The following is a 20,439-nucleotide window of genomic DNA, read 5'->3' on the forward strand; positions in this document are numbered from 1 at the left end:
CTTTTTCGGTGGGCCTGTTTCATGTCACTGAATAGAGCTACCATTCAGCTGCAAAATGAATCCAAATTGGGCAGTTTATCATTAAAAATGTCAGAGATATGCTTCCTTGAACATAAATGGTATAAACATTTTTGTGCCTACCATTAGAGTCACTGTTTATAAGGGTTATGTAATATATAAAGTTCATTAACTTTCAACAGAAATAACAAAAAACTTTTAACTTACATTGACAGAGGCAAAATCACCATCCAAACCAACGTAGTGAATCATTGTACGTGTAGAATGAATCATAATTCTATCGCCTCCATGCACATCTACCTGACGATGCCATTTGCCTGTCATCATCGCATCACGATATTCTGCCTGAATGAAAATGCAAAGAGTAGTTTTGTCAAAGGCTAATACTTAAAATCTGTGTTAATGACATAATCACTGAAGATTTCAGTACTCTCCAGAAAATTTTTCAGCATCATATAATACAGCAATTTGGTTTGATCAATATATCATCTGATGAAGTAAACTGAATTCCATACATTAAGTAACTTCACAAAGGAAAGAATTGTTAAAGAATTATTATGAAAATGATTAATATTGGTATTGTGCTACTGTTATTACTACTGCAGGACAGAAATCACAACAATTTATGAAGCACAATTGCGCTGATCTATATAATGATGAAAAACCAACCTAATAGAAACATCTTTCTTGACTATTTCCACTAACAGTTATTTCTCTGGAATTTACAATACCTGTTCTTGTAAATGAGACATAAATGCTGCAAAGAAATCCTCATACTTAATCTAAAACTAAATTAACATACAGTACACCCATTATTATTATTATTTTCTTGAAAATAATTGCTGAAATATATCAGCAATTAATTTTATGCATAAAAATTTTTAAGTCATGAGAAGGTATATCATAACTTTGCATCACTATACACAATGTGCAATCACACAGACCAGACAAGATGAACAAAATAACTGCCATTAACATTAATGTGAGGCAAATGATGAGGTAAAACAAAATAATTTTAAAACCCTTACCTCTAACCGCTCTGCTATTTCTTCTTCATAGGGAACTGGTTGAGTTTCCAAAGGACTTTTCTTAAACCAACTACATCGACGGACATGGCTTGGCTCTTCCTCCCAATAAACTGGCTTCCTCAAACGTTCAGTGATACTTACATCATATCTGCCACCATCAGTAGGAATCATTCCTGGGTCTCCTGTGAAACATAAAAATACACCCTAGTTGCTAAGCAATATACTTTATGACAATTAAAAATAATGTTTATCTATGCATAAACAGGACTTTGATCATAAAAACAGATTTTTCTGCAGGAAGTGACAGTCAGCTTGCATGGATATGGATACAAAGGCAGATTTCCATCATGAGACTAACTTTGAAAGATAGTACTGAAATCCCTGAACATCAGGAAGTATGACTGATGTATTTTGTCCACATAAAAGTTGCCACAATTCACTACATCTAAACACAGTTACCATATTCCACTTCACTTGGCTCAAACTCTTCCTTTTTTAGTTCAAAATGTGAAGAATTCACAGTGATTAAACTTCAAAACACGAAGGGAATGAGATTAACTACACTTCACAAACATAGAGTGAATATAAAAAAATAATGATCATCCTCAAATTTAAAAAAGATACATCCATCCAATTTGGCAGAGGAATGGTGGCACATTGTGGTTAAAGGAGGCAGGGGACTAGAATTCATAATTCTTGGTACTTATTTTGAGCACTGGAAAATAGTAGGACAATGACACAATAAAGTATACCTGTGTAAGTTTAAATCTACACTATATCTAGTATGATATCAGAAGTGCCCAGTGCACCTGCAGTTAAAAACTGTATAATGATGAAGGCCTTGAAATAATGCCAGAAAAATTCTAATCTCATGTATCCTATAAAAGAGTGGACTAGAAGTAGGCTAGGATGTAACTCACAATGAAGCAAGGGCTCTTTGTATGGACCTTACATACCCAAGCCCAATCCCTTACCTAGACTTGAAATGTGATTTAAATGTCTAGCATGAAAGAGACTGCAGCCATGCCCTTTCTTTGGGCTCTATTTCTTCCTTCAGAATTATTCTGCTCAAACCAAAGTCAAAATGGTATTGCTCCTATTAGAGCAATTATCCACTTAAGTTTGTACAGGATGAAGAGGCTTTGGCAAGCAGTAAGTTCTGAGCAGCCAGTAAACTTTACCTGCAATTATAATGAACATCATGCTATACTTGTGTACTGAAGTGGATAGCATTCAGGGGTAAAGAACTGACACCTTCATGAGGAGTTGCTTATTGAGATTAATCATTCCGAGTCCCTGGAGCTGGTAGCAGGGTCCTTTGCTGTGCTGGACCCCTCCCAGTAGTATCTTCATCACTCTACAAGCAGCTTTGTACATATTGTTCATATAGTATGGTAAGTTAAGTAACAGACTGAAGGGTTATTATCTGTTACTAACTGTTACAAGAGACTACAGCACTTCAATTAAACTGATTCAGGGCCATGAGTAAAGTATGTAGATTCTGAGTCTATGCAACTCCCACCACTGTTTTTTGAAATGTTTAGTATCTGTACCAAAGGAGTTCAGGCAGCTGAGAATGTCCAGAACACCACGTACACTTTCTCTTCTACACCAATATCACCTTTCAGCATGAAAAGGGTGGATGGTTCAAGGGGAAGCTCCTGGCTAAGGGCATTAGAAGGGTGTGAAGACAGTATTCCCCAACTGGCTCTACTTTTGCCAACAGGGCTTTGTCTCTAGAAATTTAGGAAATCATGGCTACAGTTAGGAGCTGAGCCTTTGGTGATGGAAGTCATCAGGGGGGGATTACTGACTTTTGTTTCTGGAGACAATAACCACACTTGCATTGCTTCCAGTAGGATTTAATGTCTACAGTTGGGACTCCATGAGTTCCTGGCTTTGGAAAACAAGACATAGTCAATGCACCTATCAGGGTTTTATTGTTGCCTTTCAGTTCCCAAAGCAGCAGAAGGATGATGGCCCACCACTAACCTCAGTCTAATGAACAAATTTCTCCGGTAAACCCCTTTCTTGATAGAAACAATGGCATCGATTTGTTATCCCATCATGGAAAGAACTCACTGGACCTCAGGGGCACATACTTTGACACCCCCAATTTACCCAGCTTGGAATAAATACCTTTGCACTGTATGGACAGAGAAGGGATTTCAATTAAAGGTCCACTGCTTTAGCCTGGCCACCACTCTTTTAAGTTTTTATCAGGACTCTCACACCAGAAGCAGCATGAGATCACAGAGGTGTCATGATACTCATAAGGTAACTGGATAACTGGCTGGTGATCATACATTTAGCAGTAAAGCTAGTCAACTCTGAAGTTTGCCAGTGGATAGGAACTAGCTGTGGTCATGCTTGATTCAGAAGTTCCACTAAAGTCTGGATCCTTCAGGAAAGTGGCACTCTCTGATTAGGCACCTCATCCTTCTGGGGAAACTAAACCCCGCCCCCCCCCATGTTACTTCTGAACACAAGTCCCTGCAGCTGGAGCTAAGATCCTGGTTGGTAGTTCCCAGCTACAGTATATGATTACATAGGTTGAGCATCAGATGATGACACTGAAATCTTCAATGGTGGCATGATCTGAGACAATATGGGTTGGAGAGCACACTTCCTAGATCCTAGATCACCAGATGACAGGATGCTGGGTATACAAGACCTTTATGATGAAGAACCACCTCCCTGTTGCCTTGGTGACTGTAATGTTCAAAGTATTAGTAGCTTGTATGTTAGCATTGCATCCTGACATCCTCTGGCGTGCATTTACAGGGGCTGTTTTGTAACCCTGATTTAGCTTGTGTTTATGGCAGGAATAAACTCGTCTACATGCAACTTGGATCTTCATTTCATACTCTGTAATCACATATAGACATTAAATCTGGTGACAAGGATTACCCCAGTATTCAGGGGGTTAGGGACCAAAACCACCTGTGAATAGCTAAAATCCCCAAATACTTGACAACCTCCTCTAAAAAATGCTGAAAACTGCCTATTTTAATAGTTCAAACACCAAACACCCCTCTAAAAATGCTTATAAGTGCCTATTTTAATAGTTCAAACACCAAATTTACCTTAAACTATCATCTTAAAACACTTTAATATCATTTCAAAGTCATTTTACAACATTACCCTTAAAAATACATGACTTACAGCAATGTGTGAAAACTAATCAAGTTACCCCTATACATATTCAGGCACAGCCATTTTCTCTCAGAGAGAGAGAGAGAGAGAGAGAGAGAGAGAGAGAGAGAGACTGTTTGCTCAGACCCTTCATGTCAATCAGGTATGGCAAAATGATTGACAGTTAGGGATACACCCCTCCCGCTTATCTACCAGAAAAAGACTGAGAATTCCAAGAAATGAACGACAAAGTTGCGTCACGTTTATCAATAAAATTATACAAAACAAATAAACATACATGTTACATATGCATAAAAAATCTCTCTCTCTCTCTCTCTTATCTCAGTGAGAGAAAGAGAGAAATACAACCCACCCTTCTGAATCCTATACACAAAGCAGCTCCTATACACAAAGCATCTGAGCTACAGTATACAGTACTTAAAGTAGTACTTGGATTAGCAAAATAATTGATGAAAGTATGCAAATAGAAAATAAAAAAATGAAAAGCATGATGATCTACGACAGGAATAATGTGAGTACATCAAATTGTAAAATATATCTAACCTTGTCTAAATGCTTCCTCTAAATTGAGAGAATCTTTAAAGGTAAATGGTTTCCATACTTGAGGCTGTCCAACAGAATAAAACCAATGATGCATGACAGGGTGATATACGCCATCTTGTAAAGCTGGGCTAGCTGCCTGTGAAAGGAAAAATAAATTCTATAAAAACATAATATCCCACCTAACTTTGTGCAGTGTAACTGACTCTCATAATATTCACGATACACATGGCACTAGAGAAGGTTCACATATATAATTAAGTCACTGAGATCCAGCTGAATCCTACTTTAATACAAGGTATAGGAAAATTAGAAATTTTTTCTAAAATAATATTCATGTTTCATGTACTGCAAGTAAATCCTTGCATTACAATTCCCTTTTTTCAGATTTATTACACATCAAAACAATCTGTGATTTCCAAATTGCATTATTAAAGGTCATGAATGCAATGATTTGTGTGAGTAAAACAACTGTTAAAAGACCTTTTAACATGCTTGCATGGGTAAAAACCATTACAAATAAACACGAGCTTTCTATGAGAAAGGCAACTTGAATACTATGCATCTTTTGGGTGTCATTATTGTGACTATGTATTAGGAATTTTAGTCATACTATAACATTATGGCAGGGCAACTAGCATCAACTCCTCATAGTACTTGTATCACATATAAAACAGTATTAATATTTCCTCATTTTTATTTGCTCTTTGAGGTACTGAATAGAGGAACAAAATTATGAACATCACAAATCATAGAAGTCTAACAGGTGGATATTAACGCATACATGACTGTGACTGTGGCATTGATGCTGTCAAGAGCATTAATAATAATAATAACAATAATAATAAATATGGGGCACTGTGGCAGAGTGGTTTAGCTCATCGATGGGCTGGTTAAGCAACACTGGGACTGGTCAGTCACTGGATGGGTGACTGCTCTCCTCGGCGTTGATTCCTTGGGAAAGGATCTTTACCATAATTTCCGTTGTCTACTCAGCTGTAAATGAGTACCTATTCTCGACGGGGTAGGGTCTAGCTATGGGTTAAATAGCAAAACTCAGCAATGATGGAAAGAAATGAAAGAATAAATGACAACGGCATAAATGGAACCTCTGGAAACAGAGGAGCTTCGTCTGGCAGCCGGGTATACAACCCAATCGACGGGGAGGACAGTCAGGTACTTGGAGGTCATCACCCAGCTACTTACCACTACAATGACAGTAACCAGCAACCAGAAGAAGAAATGGACAAGAGAAGAAAATAAGGAAATATGGAGATGCTATATCAGAAGCAACCCAACAGAAAGAGGATACAGAAGAAGACTGGTCAACATCTGGAATGAGAGAAATAACATCCCTCAAACAGAGCAGAGGCTGGCAGACCAAGCAAGGAACATAACGAAAAAGAACTGGCTCTCCAGAAAAGACTATACAGCCAACTAAGAGGGGAAGACAACTACCAGGAAATTACTGAAGCCAAACCAAGTAAGAGGCTCTAGGAAAACATATGGAGCAATCCAGTATCACACAACAAACATGCAACATGGCTCCAGGAAATCAAGGCAGAAGAAATGGGGAGAATGTAACAAAGATTCACCATGATCACGACAGACACAGTCAGACACCAACTAAACATCGAGCGCAGAGCACTGGGGCAATGTCTGGAAACCAGTGAAGATGAGTGGCTAAGGAGTGCATGGAAGGACTGATAAAAGTAGACAAAGACCCAGAAATATACAGAGACAGGAGAATGAAAAACAGAAGAGAGGAATGGCACAACAAACCAATGCACAGACAATACATAAGACAGACAAGAGAACTGGCCAACTATGAAACATGGCAATGGCTACAGAGAGGAGAACTCAAGAAGGAAACAGAAGGAATGCTAACAGCAGCACAAAATCAAGCCCTAAGAACCAGATATGTCCAAAGAACAATAGATGCAAATAACATCTCGCCCACATGCAGGAAGTGCAATATGAAGGATGAGACCATAAACCATATAGCAAGTGAATGTCCGGCGCTTACACAGAACCAGTACAAAAAGAATACTTTGTGTTTTCTCCTATACTTGATGTGGACTGTTTGGTTTGAGTATTCTTGGCTAAGAAGGTTTATGCATCCATGTTTCTCGCCTCTATCCAATTCTAAGAGTGGGAAGGATCTAAGAGTGGGAAGGAGGAGGATTTCATTTGTTGTGTTTAAGGTGGGCTATGCTTATGGGGGAGAACCTCCTAGAATAAGGGACAATCATTTAAACTTGGTATAAAATATTGATGTTTGTGATTTGTTTTAGTTGTCATCTTCCATGGTTGTGCGAAGTGGTTAAAAATAGCACCTTCCTGGAGGTGGCATGAGAGGTGCTTGCATGGTTTTTTTTTTTTATGATTTTCTTGATTAGGTTAAGAGTTGTTTTTCATGAGCAGGTTTTAGGTTTTACTATTTTTGTTGCATTTACTCAATTCTATTGGATTTTCCCCACTAGGTCTTACATTTCTTTTTTAAATATTTTGCCTGGTATGTTTGTCCTGCTTGTAGTTTGGATGCATTATTGCATTGTAAAAAAAGTAATACTGTATTTCTGGTAGCTATCTTGGTTAGGGGATGTTTTCTGTGCATTATACCATTTTCCAAGTGCCTTCTTGCAACACTGATTAGTAAAATAGTTATGACAGCTTCTGTAGACTAAAATGTAAAAAGCTCTATCAAGTTCTCAGATCTGATGCCAGGTGGTAAAATGGAGTAAGGTGCAATATGCATCAGCATTGTCAGGTGTCTCATATAGCATTTGCTTTTTCCATTTCAATGTAATCCCTTATTAGTGAGTTTGTTGTAATAAGACAGAAGTGATTCATCTATCCTCTTCTTGCTCTGCTAACACACTGAGGAATGGAAGCTTGCCATTGATGTTATTTATATACATACTTTCAATGACAAAATTGTCTTCAAAACTTTCTTTTAACAGATGTGTCATCAAATGAAAGTAAAGGCATGGCTGAAGATTATAGAAAAAACTTGTATTGTGCTCACATAAAGCTAACAAAAGGCACCTTAAGGGGAGCCCATGGCTATACTGTCCACTTCCATGATTGTCCTTTATACAGTGAAAGGGGACCTCATAACAAAAGAGGAGGATAACTGTATCACCTCCATCTGTACCAAACCCACAAATGAGGATTATGCTTGAATGGAAAAAACAAATACTATAAGAAATGTTTGAACAGGGCACTTGATGCTTATGCACATGGGGCCTTATCCCATTGTACCACTTGGGATAAAATCCACTGAGTACTGAGAACCTTTTAAATTTTAGCCAGCAATTGGGTTTATCAACTCTGATATTCATTGATGTTTCAAGAAAGCACTTGAAATATGGTATAATTCACAGGACTTGCCCCACAACCAAAACAATATTAAAAAAAGAAAACTTCTTTACAATGTATTAATGCTTCTTAACTACAAGCACGAAGAAAATACCGTGCAAAACATAAAAAGAATTGTAAGAACTATTAAGCAAAATATCAGAATGGAATTGAATATACTGTATACCATAAAAATAGCAAAACCCAAAATCTCCTTATGGAAAACAACCTTAGATTAAATCCACAAGACCAGATAAGAGAGAATTCTTTTATTAGTTTGGTCACCATGGAGCTCTGGTAGCATGGAAGGGTAACTCCTTGAGGACAAAACTGACTACGCTATCAAAAATAATAATAATAATAATAATGGTTCTGATGAGCTGCCTTGGATAATTAACTAAACTCCTCTACTGTAAATTCTACACGATCGTAAATAAACAATTAATTCGTGCTAACAACTATCTACGAAGAAGAAAAAGAATATCTTGTTTGTACCATGTTCATTATCTATACTGTATACAGTACAGTACAGTACTGTATAGTAGCAGCTTACCATATTCTCAAAAGAGAGTGGGATTACATTTTCTCTCGATGGTGTGTAAAAAGACTCTCCACCAACTGAAGAAGCAGGTGATGGGAAACCCACTTTGGTGACAGAAGTCTCCACAGGGATTTCTGGAGCTTTAGCTGCAGGGCTGTTAGAACCTGAAGAAAAAACTTATTTTACACATATGTATGAGAAATTATAATGCACAAGGGCACTGATCATTTATAAAGGCCAGATGCCTAAAAACAAAATTACCAAAAAAATTAGTAGTAAATAACTGTACAACAACTATTTCATATATATGACCTTGAATATACTCTACCTTGTGCTGATCCAACTGAAAACAATCCACCTGGAGTTCCTAAGCGTGATTGCATGGATCCCATGTTTAATGAAGGTGGTGGAGATGGAGTTGAAGCTTTAATGTCCACAGGTGGAGGACTACTACTGGGATTTATCACATGAGAAACTGAGCCACTGACAAATGATCTACCAGGTAGGGGATAACCTGATATACCTTCTGATGAGAGAGGATAATTAGAAGGAAGAGGTGTTCCAGATGGAGATGAATTTTTGTGATATGGAGGGGTTACTGATGGGCTAACTAAAGCTACTGAAGACTTTGGTAATGTAGGGATAACAGAAGAAACTGGTGCTGAAAGTCTTGTCAACGGAGGACCTGATGGCGCAGGCACTGAGGGCCTTGAAAATGGAGGAATAACTGACGAAATTGGTGCAGAAGTTTGGGAGAATGGAGGTATAACAGAGGAGATAGGTGCTGGTCCTTGAAATGAAGGAACTGATGTTGGGGAAGGAGTAGGTGATGCTGAGAAAGATGGAATGGCTGTTGGAGCTGGTACCAAGGGACTGCAAAATGGAGTGTTAATAGCTGGAACAAAAGTGGGGGGTTGTGACAACAGTGAAGACCTTGAGGCAAGGTCACTCTCAGTTACAACACTTGAAAATATTGGTGTTGTGGCTGTAGCTGGTCTTCCACATATAGCAGTCTGATCACTCATGCCAAAAGAATCATTAAGGTCTATTTCAGGCATCTGATGCAGGCTTGTCGTATCTGAAAAGACAATATATTTATTAACATGCTAAGAATTGGTAAGGCAGTGAAGTTGCATATTTTAAGTCAGATTTCCCCTTACAGGGTTAAACATGAAATGAATTATCATTCTTAGCCATCTAGTGCACCTCTCTACCTCAATCCCCAACTGGTCTAGGTTTCCATCTTTGCCCTTTTCCAAGATTTTCTAGCCCTTCCTACTAATATTTGCCCTGCTACTTCCCTCTATTATATTAATTTCCTTGGCTGCCTTTGTGTCTGTGTGTGTGTGTGTGTGTGTGTGTGTGTGTGTTTGTGTGTTTGTGTGTGTGGCTGCATATGGTTCATAGTTACCACATGATGTTAATTAAACACTTCATAAATTCTAAAGATCAAGCAAGTTATATTTATAAGATGTCTTCCCATTGGATTACAAAGTCTTCTTGAAGACACCTTCACGACTCCAGGATCCTGCGAAGCCATCTTCAACTCCTAGATAAACACCCATTGGATTATCATGGCTTCCTGAAGAAGTCTTCAAGAATCCAGCTGTCTATGTCTCCTTCTGCTGCAGCCTTGCAAATCTCAAAGTGTGCATTCAAACAAACAAACAAACTTTTCATGGAGAAATGTTATTATCATGATAAAATCAAGTTTCATACAAACTTACCAAGTAATTACATAGCTACAGTTTCAACTAACGTGGCAGCTTAAATTTTAAAAATTGCTGTAACGCTTCTGTTGTTTTTGTGTAGGTGACTAGCCCTGCCCACTATTGGGGAACAACAGGAACAACACAGTTGAGGAGCTCAATTCGTTTGTGCCCTTATGTCCAAGAGAGAGGAGGAGGAGGGAGGGCTCCAACACTGTAATTACTTGGTAAGCATATATGAGACTTAATTTTATTGTGAAAATAACATTTTCATATACGTAACTTACCAAGTAATTACATAGCTGAATCCCAAAACATTCAGTAATGGCAATGAATTTGAAACAGAAAAATTGTTAGCATTGATACAATGCTTGTTTTCTTACCTGGTAAGAGTGCTACTGCAGGTAGATACTGCCTCTGGTTGGTGATCATCTTAACCTGTAGTGGCGTGGAGGTATAACCATGGAGCACCTCTACTTAGGTGGAAGCTTTGCAGCAAAGCATATGTCCAATGGCTAGCAAAGCATCAACAAGTGCCCCTGCTCTGGGTGCAGTAACACAAAAACAACCAGACAACGCTGTCACCTACACTGATTTTTAAAAAATCACCACCCATCCACTAAAAACTGATGGGCACGCCAGGTACATGGTACCCCCGGGCTCCCCCAAGACTTGACACCCTATATTAAGGTGAAGAGATAGAGGATAAAAGGAATGCTTCCTATGCTTCGTCCCCCAGTACCAAGCCAGCCACTGACAACGGACCCAAGGTACTACAGTTTGCGAACAGTTTCCACTTCATGTAAATAATGTCGCGAAAATTGATTTACACCTCCAATAAGTGGACTGTAAAACAGAAGAGATAGACAACTTATGTCTAAAAGCTAATGAGGTAGCAACTACTCTGATCTGGTGGGCTTTAACCTTAAACGACGGTACGACGTCCTCTCCAATCCGCAGATGTGCCTCGGTATTAAGGTCCCTTAAGAAGAATGACAATGCGTTCTTAGAACGGGGTCGGGAAGGATTCTTCACAGAGCACCAGAGGTTGCTAGAAGGTCCCCTGATTTTCTCAGTCCTATCCAAGTAATACCTTAAGGCCCTCACAGGGCAAAGAGCTCTTTCTTCCTCTTCTGGGCCAAGGATTTCCATCAAATTCTTAATGGTAAAAGAACTGGCCAGGGCTTGGATGGTACCTTGTTCTGGCCAGAAAACCGAGAGTAAACAAGCAGACAACTCGCAAATGAGCGCCTGAAGCAGCCCCCGTCTTAGAGGCGGAACCTCTGGGACTGGGAACGGTCTGCGCGCCTGCAGCTCCTGAAACACAAAACCCAGGGCTATGCGAATCGGTTTCCTAACCCGAAGGTCGGGAAGAGCCAACGAGAGACCCACTGCCTCCTCGGAAGGAGGCAGTCCCTAGACGTTCAAGGGCATCAAGGGGAAGAAGCAGCCTTCCTCTCCTTCGGCCGACGGCGGTCTGTCTGATTCCTGGGATCCCCTTGGACCTCAGGAGAGGAAGGGAAGAGACAGCAGAAGATGAAATCGAAGATAAGATGAAGAAGACGACAGCTACTTCCACAGGGTGACTTCTTTCGCCTCCACTCCGACATCTTCTACAGGATGGTGGACACGAAACATCGTAACCTCCAGGGCAGTCAGGCAGGAACACAACGGAAGCGGCCCAGGACACCACCACCAGGAGAAGCAGCAGGCATGATCAGGACAGCCGATGCAGGAGCTACGGCAGCGGTTTGGAAGGCAGGAGCTACTGCAACGGCCAGGTTGCAAGAACGTCACTTCCACAGGGCGACTTCCTTCACCTTCACGCCGACATCTACAGGATGGCAGATGTCGTAACCTCCAGGGCAGCTGGCAGGAACACAACGGAAGCGGCCCCGGGCACGACTGCCAGGAGAAGCGGCAGGCATGATCAGGACAGCCGATGCAGGAGCTACGGCAACGGTTCGGAAGGCAGGAGCTACTGCAAGGGCCGGAACGTCACATGAAAATCACCAACAGCAACAGGAACGATCAGGACGGCTGTGGCAGGAGACCAGGAAGAGCCGCCCAGAGACTGTCGTCGAGTTAACTGGAGCATAACACAGGGAACAGCAGGAGCAAATGGACCACAGATATACCAGAGGCATTGCCACAGCATACATGAAGGCCAGCAATGACAGCGATAGTTCCACATTGGCGGGAACAGAGTCGGAACGATCCCGATGTGGAACTATGTCATCCAACCCAGGACTGTGGTTGATCCCGAAACAACACTAAATGAACATCGGGACTGCTTCATGCAAGATATCCCCTGAGATATCCAACCAACTAGTGCTGTGTCTGTGATGCTCACTGTCAACCTGAAAGAAAAGGCAAAGATGATTAGTAGAGGGAGGCTCCTCTCGCTACAAGGGGAACTGCCCTAAACGGCAAGAGGAGGTACCCAAGAAGAGGTCGCCTGCCCCCCCTGCGGTCTTCACCCGATGAGTGAGCGAAGGAGAGAGATCTCTACTGAAGGAGAGAAGGAAGAACCTATGGGGAGAGGAAAGGATGGAGGGGAGGCCACCAAGGGCGCCGTGGAAGTGGAACTTACAGACGATGCCCACAACCTCCCACCCGCCCCGTAGTTCTCTAAGCGCGGGCAGCGAAAACAACAGTCAGCACAAGTAGGAACAAGGAAGTAGTCATGCCCTTGTACATGGAGGGCAGGAGCCCAAGAAGGGAAGCGAACTCTTACGTCCCGATCAATGTAGGGGAGTGAAGATATTGCGTCTCAATCTAATATCTCTGATTGTACAGGGGAATGCCTTCAGTATCTAAATAAAAGGCTATTGTAAGAGAAGCATTACCACTCGGTTACGCTACTTTAAATACACCCTTGGCTGTCAAACCCCAAGACACAGAGCAGGGGAACGACGGCTTATGCAAGATTATCACAAATCTTGGGTTTGTATTAATAAATATCAAACACACGTAATATATGCAAAAAAAATACATTAAGATCCCACCGGGAAAATAAGAGCTTAACGACAGTCAGGCTGAGAGAACTGAAACCACGTCTGCAAGGCATGATGGCCAAAAGCAAACTGGAATGTTTACATCCAGGGAGGCGGGTATTCCTGCCTACCTGGCGGTAGTTACTCTGCCTAACCACCTTGCTCAAGAGTTTAATGGCTGTTTCCAGCCTACGCTGAAAGTAATTCCTAATGCAAAGGACCGACAGTTTGTATATAGTGTCGGAACAAATGGGGGTTTACTGTGTGTGTGTGTGTGTGTGTATATATATATATATATATACAGGCAGTCCCCGGTTTACGACGGTTCCGGCTTACGACGTTCCGAGGTTACGACGCTTTTCAAATATATTCATCAGAAATTATTTCCTGGCTTACGACGCATGTTCGGGTTACGACGTCGTGACGCCGATCCGACGGAAGAAATATGGCCCCAAAATGGCAGAATAATCATAATTTGAAGGTTTTTTGATGTAAAACTCAATAATAATGCAGTTTACATCGTTTTCAATGCACCCAGAACATTAAAAGTAAGGTTTTCTTATGATTTTTGACGATTTTCGACGATGTTCCGCTTACGACGATTTTCGGTTGACGACGGTAAGCAAGAACGGAACCCCGTCGTAAACCGGGACCGCCTGTATATATATATATATATATATATATATATATATATATATATATATATATATATATATATATATATATATATATATATATATATATATATATATATATATATATATATATATATATATATATATATATATATATATATATATATATATATATATATATATATATATATATTTTCAAAGTCTAGGAGGAGTAAACTTACCACAAGGAGAATGCTGATCTGACTAATTACCTGGACTGATAGAACATAACAAGAGAAAAATAAGCTGAAGGCCTTACAGGAAAGGGGTTTTGGAGATAAACTCTTAGGTTAACTAAAAACACATACAGTAAATTTACAATGAACCAGTCAGAAGACAGGGAGAATCAAGACAGGCAAATGGGGTTCTGCCAGAGCACAAAATGTGAGGAAAAAGATGTTAACTGAGGTGCCTGGGATTCCACTTCATGGGCACTGCGGATTGAATTACAATGGGTTTTCCACGGCAATGAAAGCATGATCGAAGCAGAGGGTCCACAGTGATAGAACTCCGCTCTGCAATGGAGAATTCATGCGATTACTTGGCAAATTAGCGCAATTAAGAGTTTAAGGTTGCGCTGAGGGCGCTAAGGATCCTCAGTTATAAAACACAGTTGAATCACTTACGACACAAGTTAATAACAAAGTCAGGTCTAGGTGAGCACTGCGCTTGAAAAAGGAAAATGTTTAGGAAAAGAAAAAGAAGTATGTGACTGTTAAACCTTAGATTCCCGGCACTTTACCTTATTCTGGAAATGAGTCTTCATAGATGTACCAATGGGGGGGGGGTTGACTGGGAAACTGACACTGGAAAAGAAACTGGACTGGATAGTCAGCCACGTGGGTCAAGCTCAGAGGGAACGGAGGTCAGGGGGCGGTGATTCTGTTATCGCCACCGTTCTGTGTGTGCGTCTCTCCTGAGCGTGGGTCATGCAGGCCTATTTATTCCTTCCGTCGGATTAATCTTCCCATTCTCTGGGTATGCCTGTTTTCTGTCATGGGACATACGGTTTTTTGGAGCGCTGCCGTGACCTCATGGGTGGCTCTTTGACCATGTGGCAGGCGCCATGACCTTGTGGTTGGCCTGGGTGCCATGTGGTTCATCCGGCTTTCACTTCTGTGTTTTCCCCAATCATTGTCGCTCACAGCCTCCCTCACCGCTGGCTCAGGGGTGCCACGTGGTGTCTGCAGCCATTGGACGAGTGGGGTATTGTCTCCAGGGGTGGCTTAGTGACCTGGAAAAGGGCTTAATGCAGTCACAAGTTTGGGGAAGGGGATAAAAGGCCGCCAAGGGAATAATGAGAGCTTTGGAGAAGATGCAATTCCTCCGTGACCAACTGTTAGTGTCAGCAGCGAGATAAATGATTTTACTGTGGGTCCTTGAAAAGCGAGCTGACTTGGGAAGGGTGTCCCTCATTTCAATATGTGTGTGTGCGTGTATGGTAATTCTAACGAAGAGCTCCATGCAGAAATATTGTTTATTATTGAAATTTTTTAACTGAACAATATAGAAAAGGGTGTATATAATGCAGTACTGGTAAATAATCTGAGAAATATACGAGACAACGAGAAATTTAACGTCTTTTTTTTTAATATTTTCACTTTCGTCGCCAAGGGGCTGGTATCAAACACGGTGTCCCGCTGAGCTTCTGCCATGTTTAGTACTAACCCCTCTGGGACGAATAAATCATATGCAAAAGAGGGTAAATTTTTCTTTATCTCTGCATATTTCTCAGATTATCTGACCTGTACTGCACTATAAACACCTTTTTCTATATTGTTCAGCCAGAAAGTTTCATAAATAAACAATATCTTTGTGCACAGCTCTTCCTTAGGATTACCATATACTGTATAGGCCTAGCCTATGTACATACAGTTTGAGAAATATAAGGTTTGAGTATCTCATGAGGAATTAATGTAGCACAGCCGCGTAGTTTGCAGAACGATGGGATTAGGCTCTAACACTACCTCCAAACGGAAGCTTGGTTCATGTTTCCAATGTTTAGTGTTAATTGGGTGGGGTTCCAAGCGGGGTGCAGTCCCCCCAGCCAGGTCAGGGTGTGGTGCCCTAAGTGAGTTTAGGAAGGCAAGGTCTGGTTAGGTCAGGGCACGACGTCCTAGGGTACTTCCTCATTGGATGGGTTGGTATCGTTCTTGGCTAGCACTCTGCTGGGGCCGCATTAGATTCTCTGACCGGCCAATGAAGAATTAGAGAAATTAATGGTAATTCTAAGTATTAGCTCCATGCCTGTTTTTACCTTGGAAAGTGTTTTTTCTACACTTTTAGGGCTTCTGATACTGGCGGTGCATTTGTTTGTTGTCGGCCAAATGGAATGTCCCTTCACCGTGTTTAGTACTGGCCCCTGGGGGGGCGGTACCCATAAGTTAACAAGTTATTGCACTTGCCGGACGGGATATGAGCCGTTCCAAACAGACGTATCCATGCTCTGTCTTGTGAAGATCGCCTATGGAAACGCCCTTGTTGGATGGACTTCAGGGGTTAATTACAGGTTAATTACATTCGTGCGACAAAATTTGAAGGTAAATCCATAATTAGCAACCAAATAACTGTAGAAAAAGTCAAGTTAGAAGGAAATTGCTGCCGCGGAGCTACTACTTAGATCTAATAAATTTATTTCTGGTGATAGAAATTAATTTCTCATTATAAAGCGGTTTGGATTCTACAATAAGCTGGAGGTCCCATTGCTAGGTAACCAACTGGTTCTTAGCCACGTAAAATAAATCTAGTCCTTCGGGCCAGCCCTAGGAGAGCTGTTAATCAGCTCAGTGGTTTGGTTAAACTAGGGTATACTTAACTTAACGACATCCTAGGAAAGGTTAGGTTTGTTTTCGTCTGCAGAACCTACGCCCGTCGTTTTCAACTCGCCCCCCTCAGGCCTAGACATTACCACTATCCTAACTGTAATACCAAACTAGAAGATGCCATGAAATTGTGTTTTTGAACAGAAACTGGATGCAGCCTCCATAGCAAAGGGCCAAGACTAAAGCTAAGCCTACCATAGCCTTAGGTAGTGTCTACGTAGGCCAGAAAAGGTTTGCTTCGTACAGACATATGTATGACTAAAACTCTCCAAATTTACCATGGCTCTGAAGTGCATTGAGGCTTGGTGGGATGAGGACTGCAGACCCTTGTATCTCTTCAAAGGGCGAGTTGGCGCTTGCAGGAAACAAGAGCGGATTGGTATTCGTTCTATTACTCATTTTCCTTCACTACCTACACAACTGTCATCACACATAAACAAACCCATATTCTTGTAAGGCAGCTTTCGGTGGTCAAGTTAAGAGCAGTTTCGTAAAGGGAGCTTTAGGTTCGTTATCGTATGGAGCAAGTAGCTAAAAAGAAACGTTCTTCAGCTACCATAAAAATTAATACTTATTAATTCGGTACATTAAATAAAACTGTGTTTGGCTAAATAAATTTGTCTGAAAGCCTCAAGTTATTTCAAGTTGACGTGGATCATTTATCGTACTGAACAAATCCACCCGTGTTTTCATGAACATATCTCCCATTTTTTTCAGCTCCATGACCTTTGCTAGATGCGAAATGTAATTACGCACATATAGTGAAGGAAAACTAAGACAGATTTTACATTGGCGTGATATCATGAGTTCATAATATCAAATCTAAGCATAAAGGTAAATTTGAATTTTTGTACACAAACACGAACTAGCATGAGGTAGATAAAAATAGAACATCAAAAGTTGCTCCAAGATTGTTAGCGAAAAATAATCACCCAAACAGTCGATACTGTATGTTCCTGACGATACTGATATCTTTGTTAAACAAAGATCACCTTCATTGAACTAAGTCTGTTATTGTTTAGTTGTTATCAAATCTTTCATGATTGCTTTGGTTCAGAAGACAAGGGAGAAGTGAGTAATAACTCAGAAATAAAGGCGAAGAAGCACATAAAAAAATGTCAATATGTAAATAATTAAACACTTAACAGGTGACTTGTGATATGGGACCCAGTGATCCAAAATTACATTGCAAAATGAAATGGGTACAAATGAAGAGATTAGTGTGGATCTTGCAAGCGAAATTTTGTTACACGGAAGAGGAAATAGAATATGATATATATATATATATATATATATATATATATATATATATATATATATATATATATATATATATATATATATATAAATGAGTCAGTACTGTTAGGAATGTAAATGAAAATAGAGCATATAGGTCAGATGACTCCTAGTGGTTAAACTAAGAGTATTTTAGGAAAGTTAGTTTTAAAGAATGGAAATCATTGCAGTACGGTGATTACATAAGGATAATAGTTGACTCGCAGTGCGGTCTTGCGAAATATTGTCAGACTTACTCTTGTCTGTGAAACATAGCATTTGTAATGTACAAATACTGCGGAAAATTATAAAGAAGCTACTGAAAACCCAACTGCTAAAAGAAATTGTCTTGGTGAGATAAATTCAAGTTCTTACAGTCATATATATGATGCTTATAAAACCTGAATAAATTGAAGAGCTAACATAAAAGCAAAACCTCAAGTGACAGAAAAATAGCACCCATACATAAAATAAACAGCGACTGCAACCCTTGAATACAATATCCGTGTAGATTTACATCACGTGGCAAGTAAGATAATGCAGTTATTAAGCAGAACCATAGAAATTAGAGGACAATGGTCCATAAACTCAAATCAGATACGATAGGAAAGAAGTTGACTTCTTCACTCAGATGAAATTACGTATCTTATAAGACCAGACAATGAAGAAGCTAAATTTAGGAAGAATGAAAACCAAATGAGAACGATGCTGAGGTCGTCATCAAAGTTTCCAAGGCAGATATGCATCTACGGAAAATTGTCGATGTAAATGGCATTTCAATTAACAGCTTTGATTAACGCACTTAACAAATCTCTTTAGAGATTGTGGACTTATTATATGCCAAATTAAACCTGCAATAAGGCAATGCATAAAAGGGGGAAGGTTGTTAAACAAAAAAATATTAATGCTTTAAAAAAGGCTTTAAATTCTCTCATGAATAATACGATCTTTTGTAACGATATCATAATAATCCATTCATTACATTTCTAGACACACACGAATGATGATTCTCCTACTAAAAAGGTAAAATCAAAGCCACTTTTCCTTAATTGTTAACCTATTTACCAAATCATCTTTTACAAGCAGAAGCATGAAAAACTGGAAGAATAACCTTTGAAAGATGAAATGGATGAATTATGAGCGAGCCTACGTCTTAGGGTAGAGATCGTACATCTAAAACGTTTTAAATACAAATTTCTTTGTCCCGTGGTATTTTACAGGTGCAATGAAAAAATATTTGTTGATATCTATATCTAATTACCTAAATAACTGTCAGGGAATATATTCCTTTCACCAAGTCACCGCCATGCAATATAAATAAATGCTTTTTGTGAGCAGTATTTTTGCGGTTACTGGAAAACTTCGTTGGCCTCTTCACTGAGACGACCTTACAGGCATGTAAGCTCACACTCTGTTTGCCCGTGCTTTTAGTTACTTATAATCGGACCCAGTAGAAAACTTCAAATGAATACATTGTAGGAAAGTAGCAAAGTCGATCGTTAAAAATCTAGAAAAAATGTCAGTGTCAGAAGTCTATTTTTTCTGTTATATTCAGTCTCACATATTTCCAAGCAAAACATACTCTGTAAAACTTGAAATGCTTCGCTGCGGAAATCTGGCTCAGCCACCAGCTTCAGCACCAATCATGATGCGGTCCTGGATTTATGTCGCCATTTTCCTGTTCTCGATGCCAGGCCGAAGGGGTCAGTTTCTGAGAATAAGTCTGTCTTATTCCGAGCTCCTGCGTGTCCCTTTTCTTGACACAGAGCACCGTCGGGCCAGCATATCTTTGCCCCAGTGATTGAAAGATTCAACATGGCCATACCCTACCACCAAAAAGAAGCCTCTGAATCACTAAACACAACACTTAAGTTCTGGTTTTTCTCTCCCTCACGAGCTCAGGACTGTCCTCCACTAACCCAGTAGTCCAGCAAGGTATTTGTTCAAAACCTAAACAATTAACAAACTCAATACGGTCACGCCTACCGTTATGAAAAGCCACAAATGGAATCAGCATAGCACTCAAGCTCTGGCCTTGTTCTGCCTTAAAAGCCTAAGTTCGTCCTCCACTAACCCGCCAGCCTCAGCATGGTATTTACATAAATACTCGTACTGTTGGCAATTAGTGGACTCAGCACACCATGCTTTATATTAACAAAACTATTATAGGACTAATTATGGTGACCAAGTTGAGCTTGTCACCCAATGAAATAAAGATGAAATGTCAGAGTGAAACTTTTTGTATGGTAAACCACGTAGGTTGTCTGCCTAAGAACAATTGATCACAAACGCCATCATCCTCTGTCTACTTCCATTCTCA

General features: G+C 40.1%; 1 protein-coding gene across 7 annotated transcripts in view; it reads right to left on the minus strand.

Moving 5' to 3' along the window:
* The window catches only part of LOC136831071 (phospholipase DDHD2-like), a 49,895-nt gene that overhangs the window by 23,365 nt on the left and 6,091 nt on the right, over positions 1-20,439 (minus strand). For 5 of the 7 annotated variants that reach the window (XM_067091038.1, XM_067091049.1, XM_067091032.1 and 2 more), the window contains exons 2-6: positions 8,972-9,721; positions 8,656-8,807; positions 4,746-4,881; positions 1,047-1,228; positions 226-363 (exon numbers count right to left, since the gene is read on the minus strand). In XM_067091038.1, the coding sequence (XP_066947139.1) occupies positions 226-363; positions 1,047-1,228; positions 4,746-4,881; positions 8,656-8,807; positions 8,972-9,701 (1,338 nt within the window). In that variant the 5' untranslated portion in view covers positions 9,702-9,721. Of the gene's footprint in view, positions 1-225; positions 364-1,046; positions 1,229-4,745; positions 4,882-8,655; positions 8,808-8,971; positions 9,722-17,122; positions 17,354-20,439 lie in introns of those variants that run through there. The other 2 variants (XM_067091020.1, XM_067091027.1) reach the window with 2 other exon arrangements.

The sequence above is a fragment of the Macrobrachium rosenbergii genome, chromosome 4 (genome assembly GCF_040412425.1).
Source record: "Macrobrachium rosenbergii isolate ZJJX-2024 chromosome 4, ASM4041242v1, whole genome shotgun sequence".
In the NCBI taxonomy this organism is placed as follows: Eukaryota; Metazoa; Arthropoda; class Malacostraca; order Decapoda; family Palaemonidae; genus Macrobrachium; species Macrobrachium rosenbergii.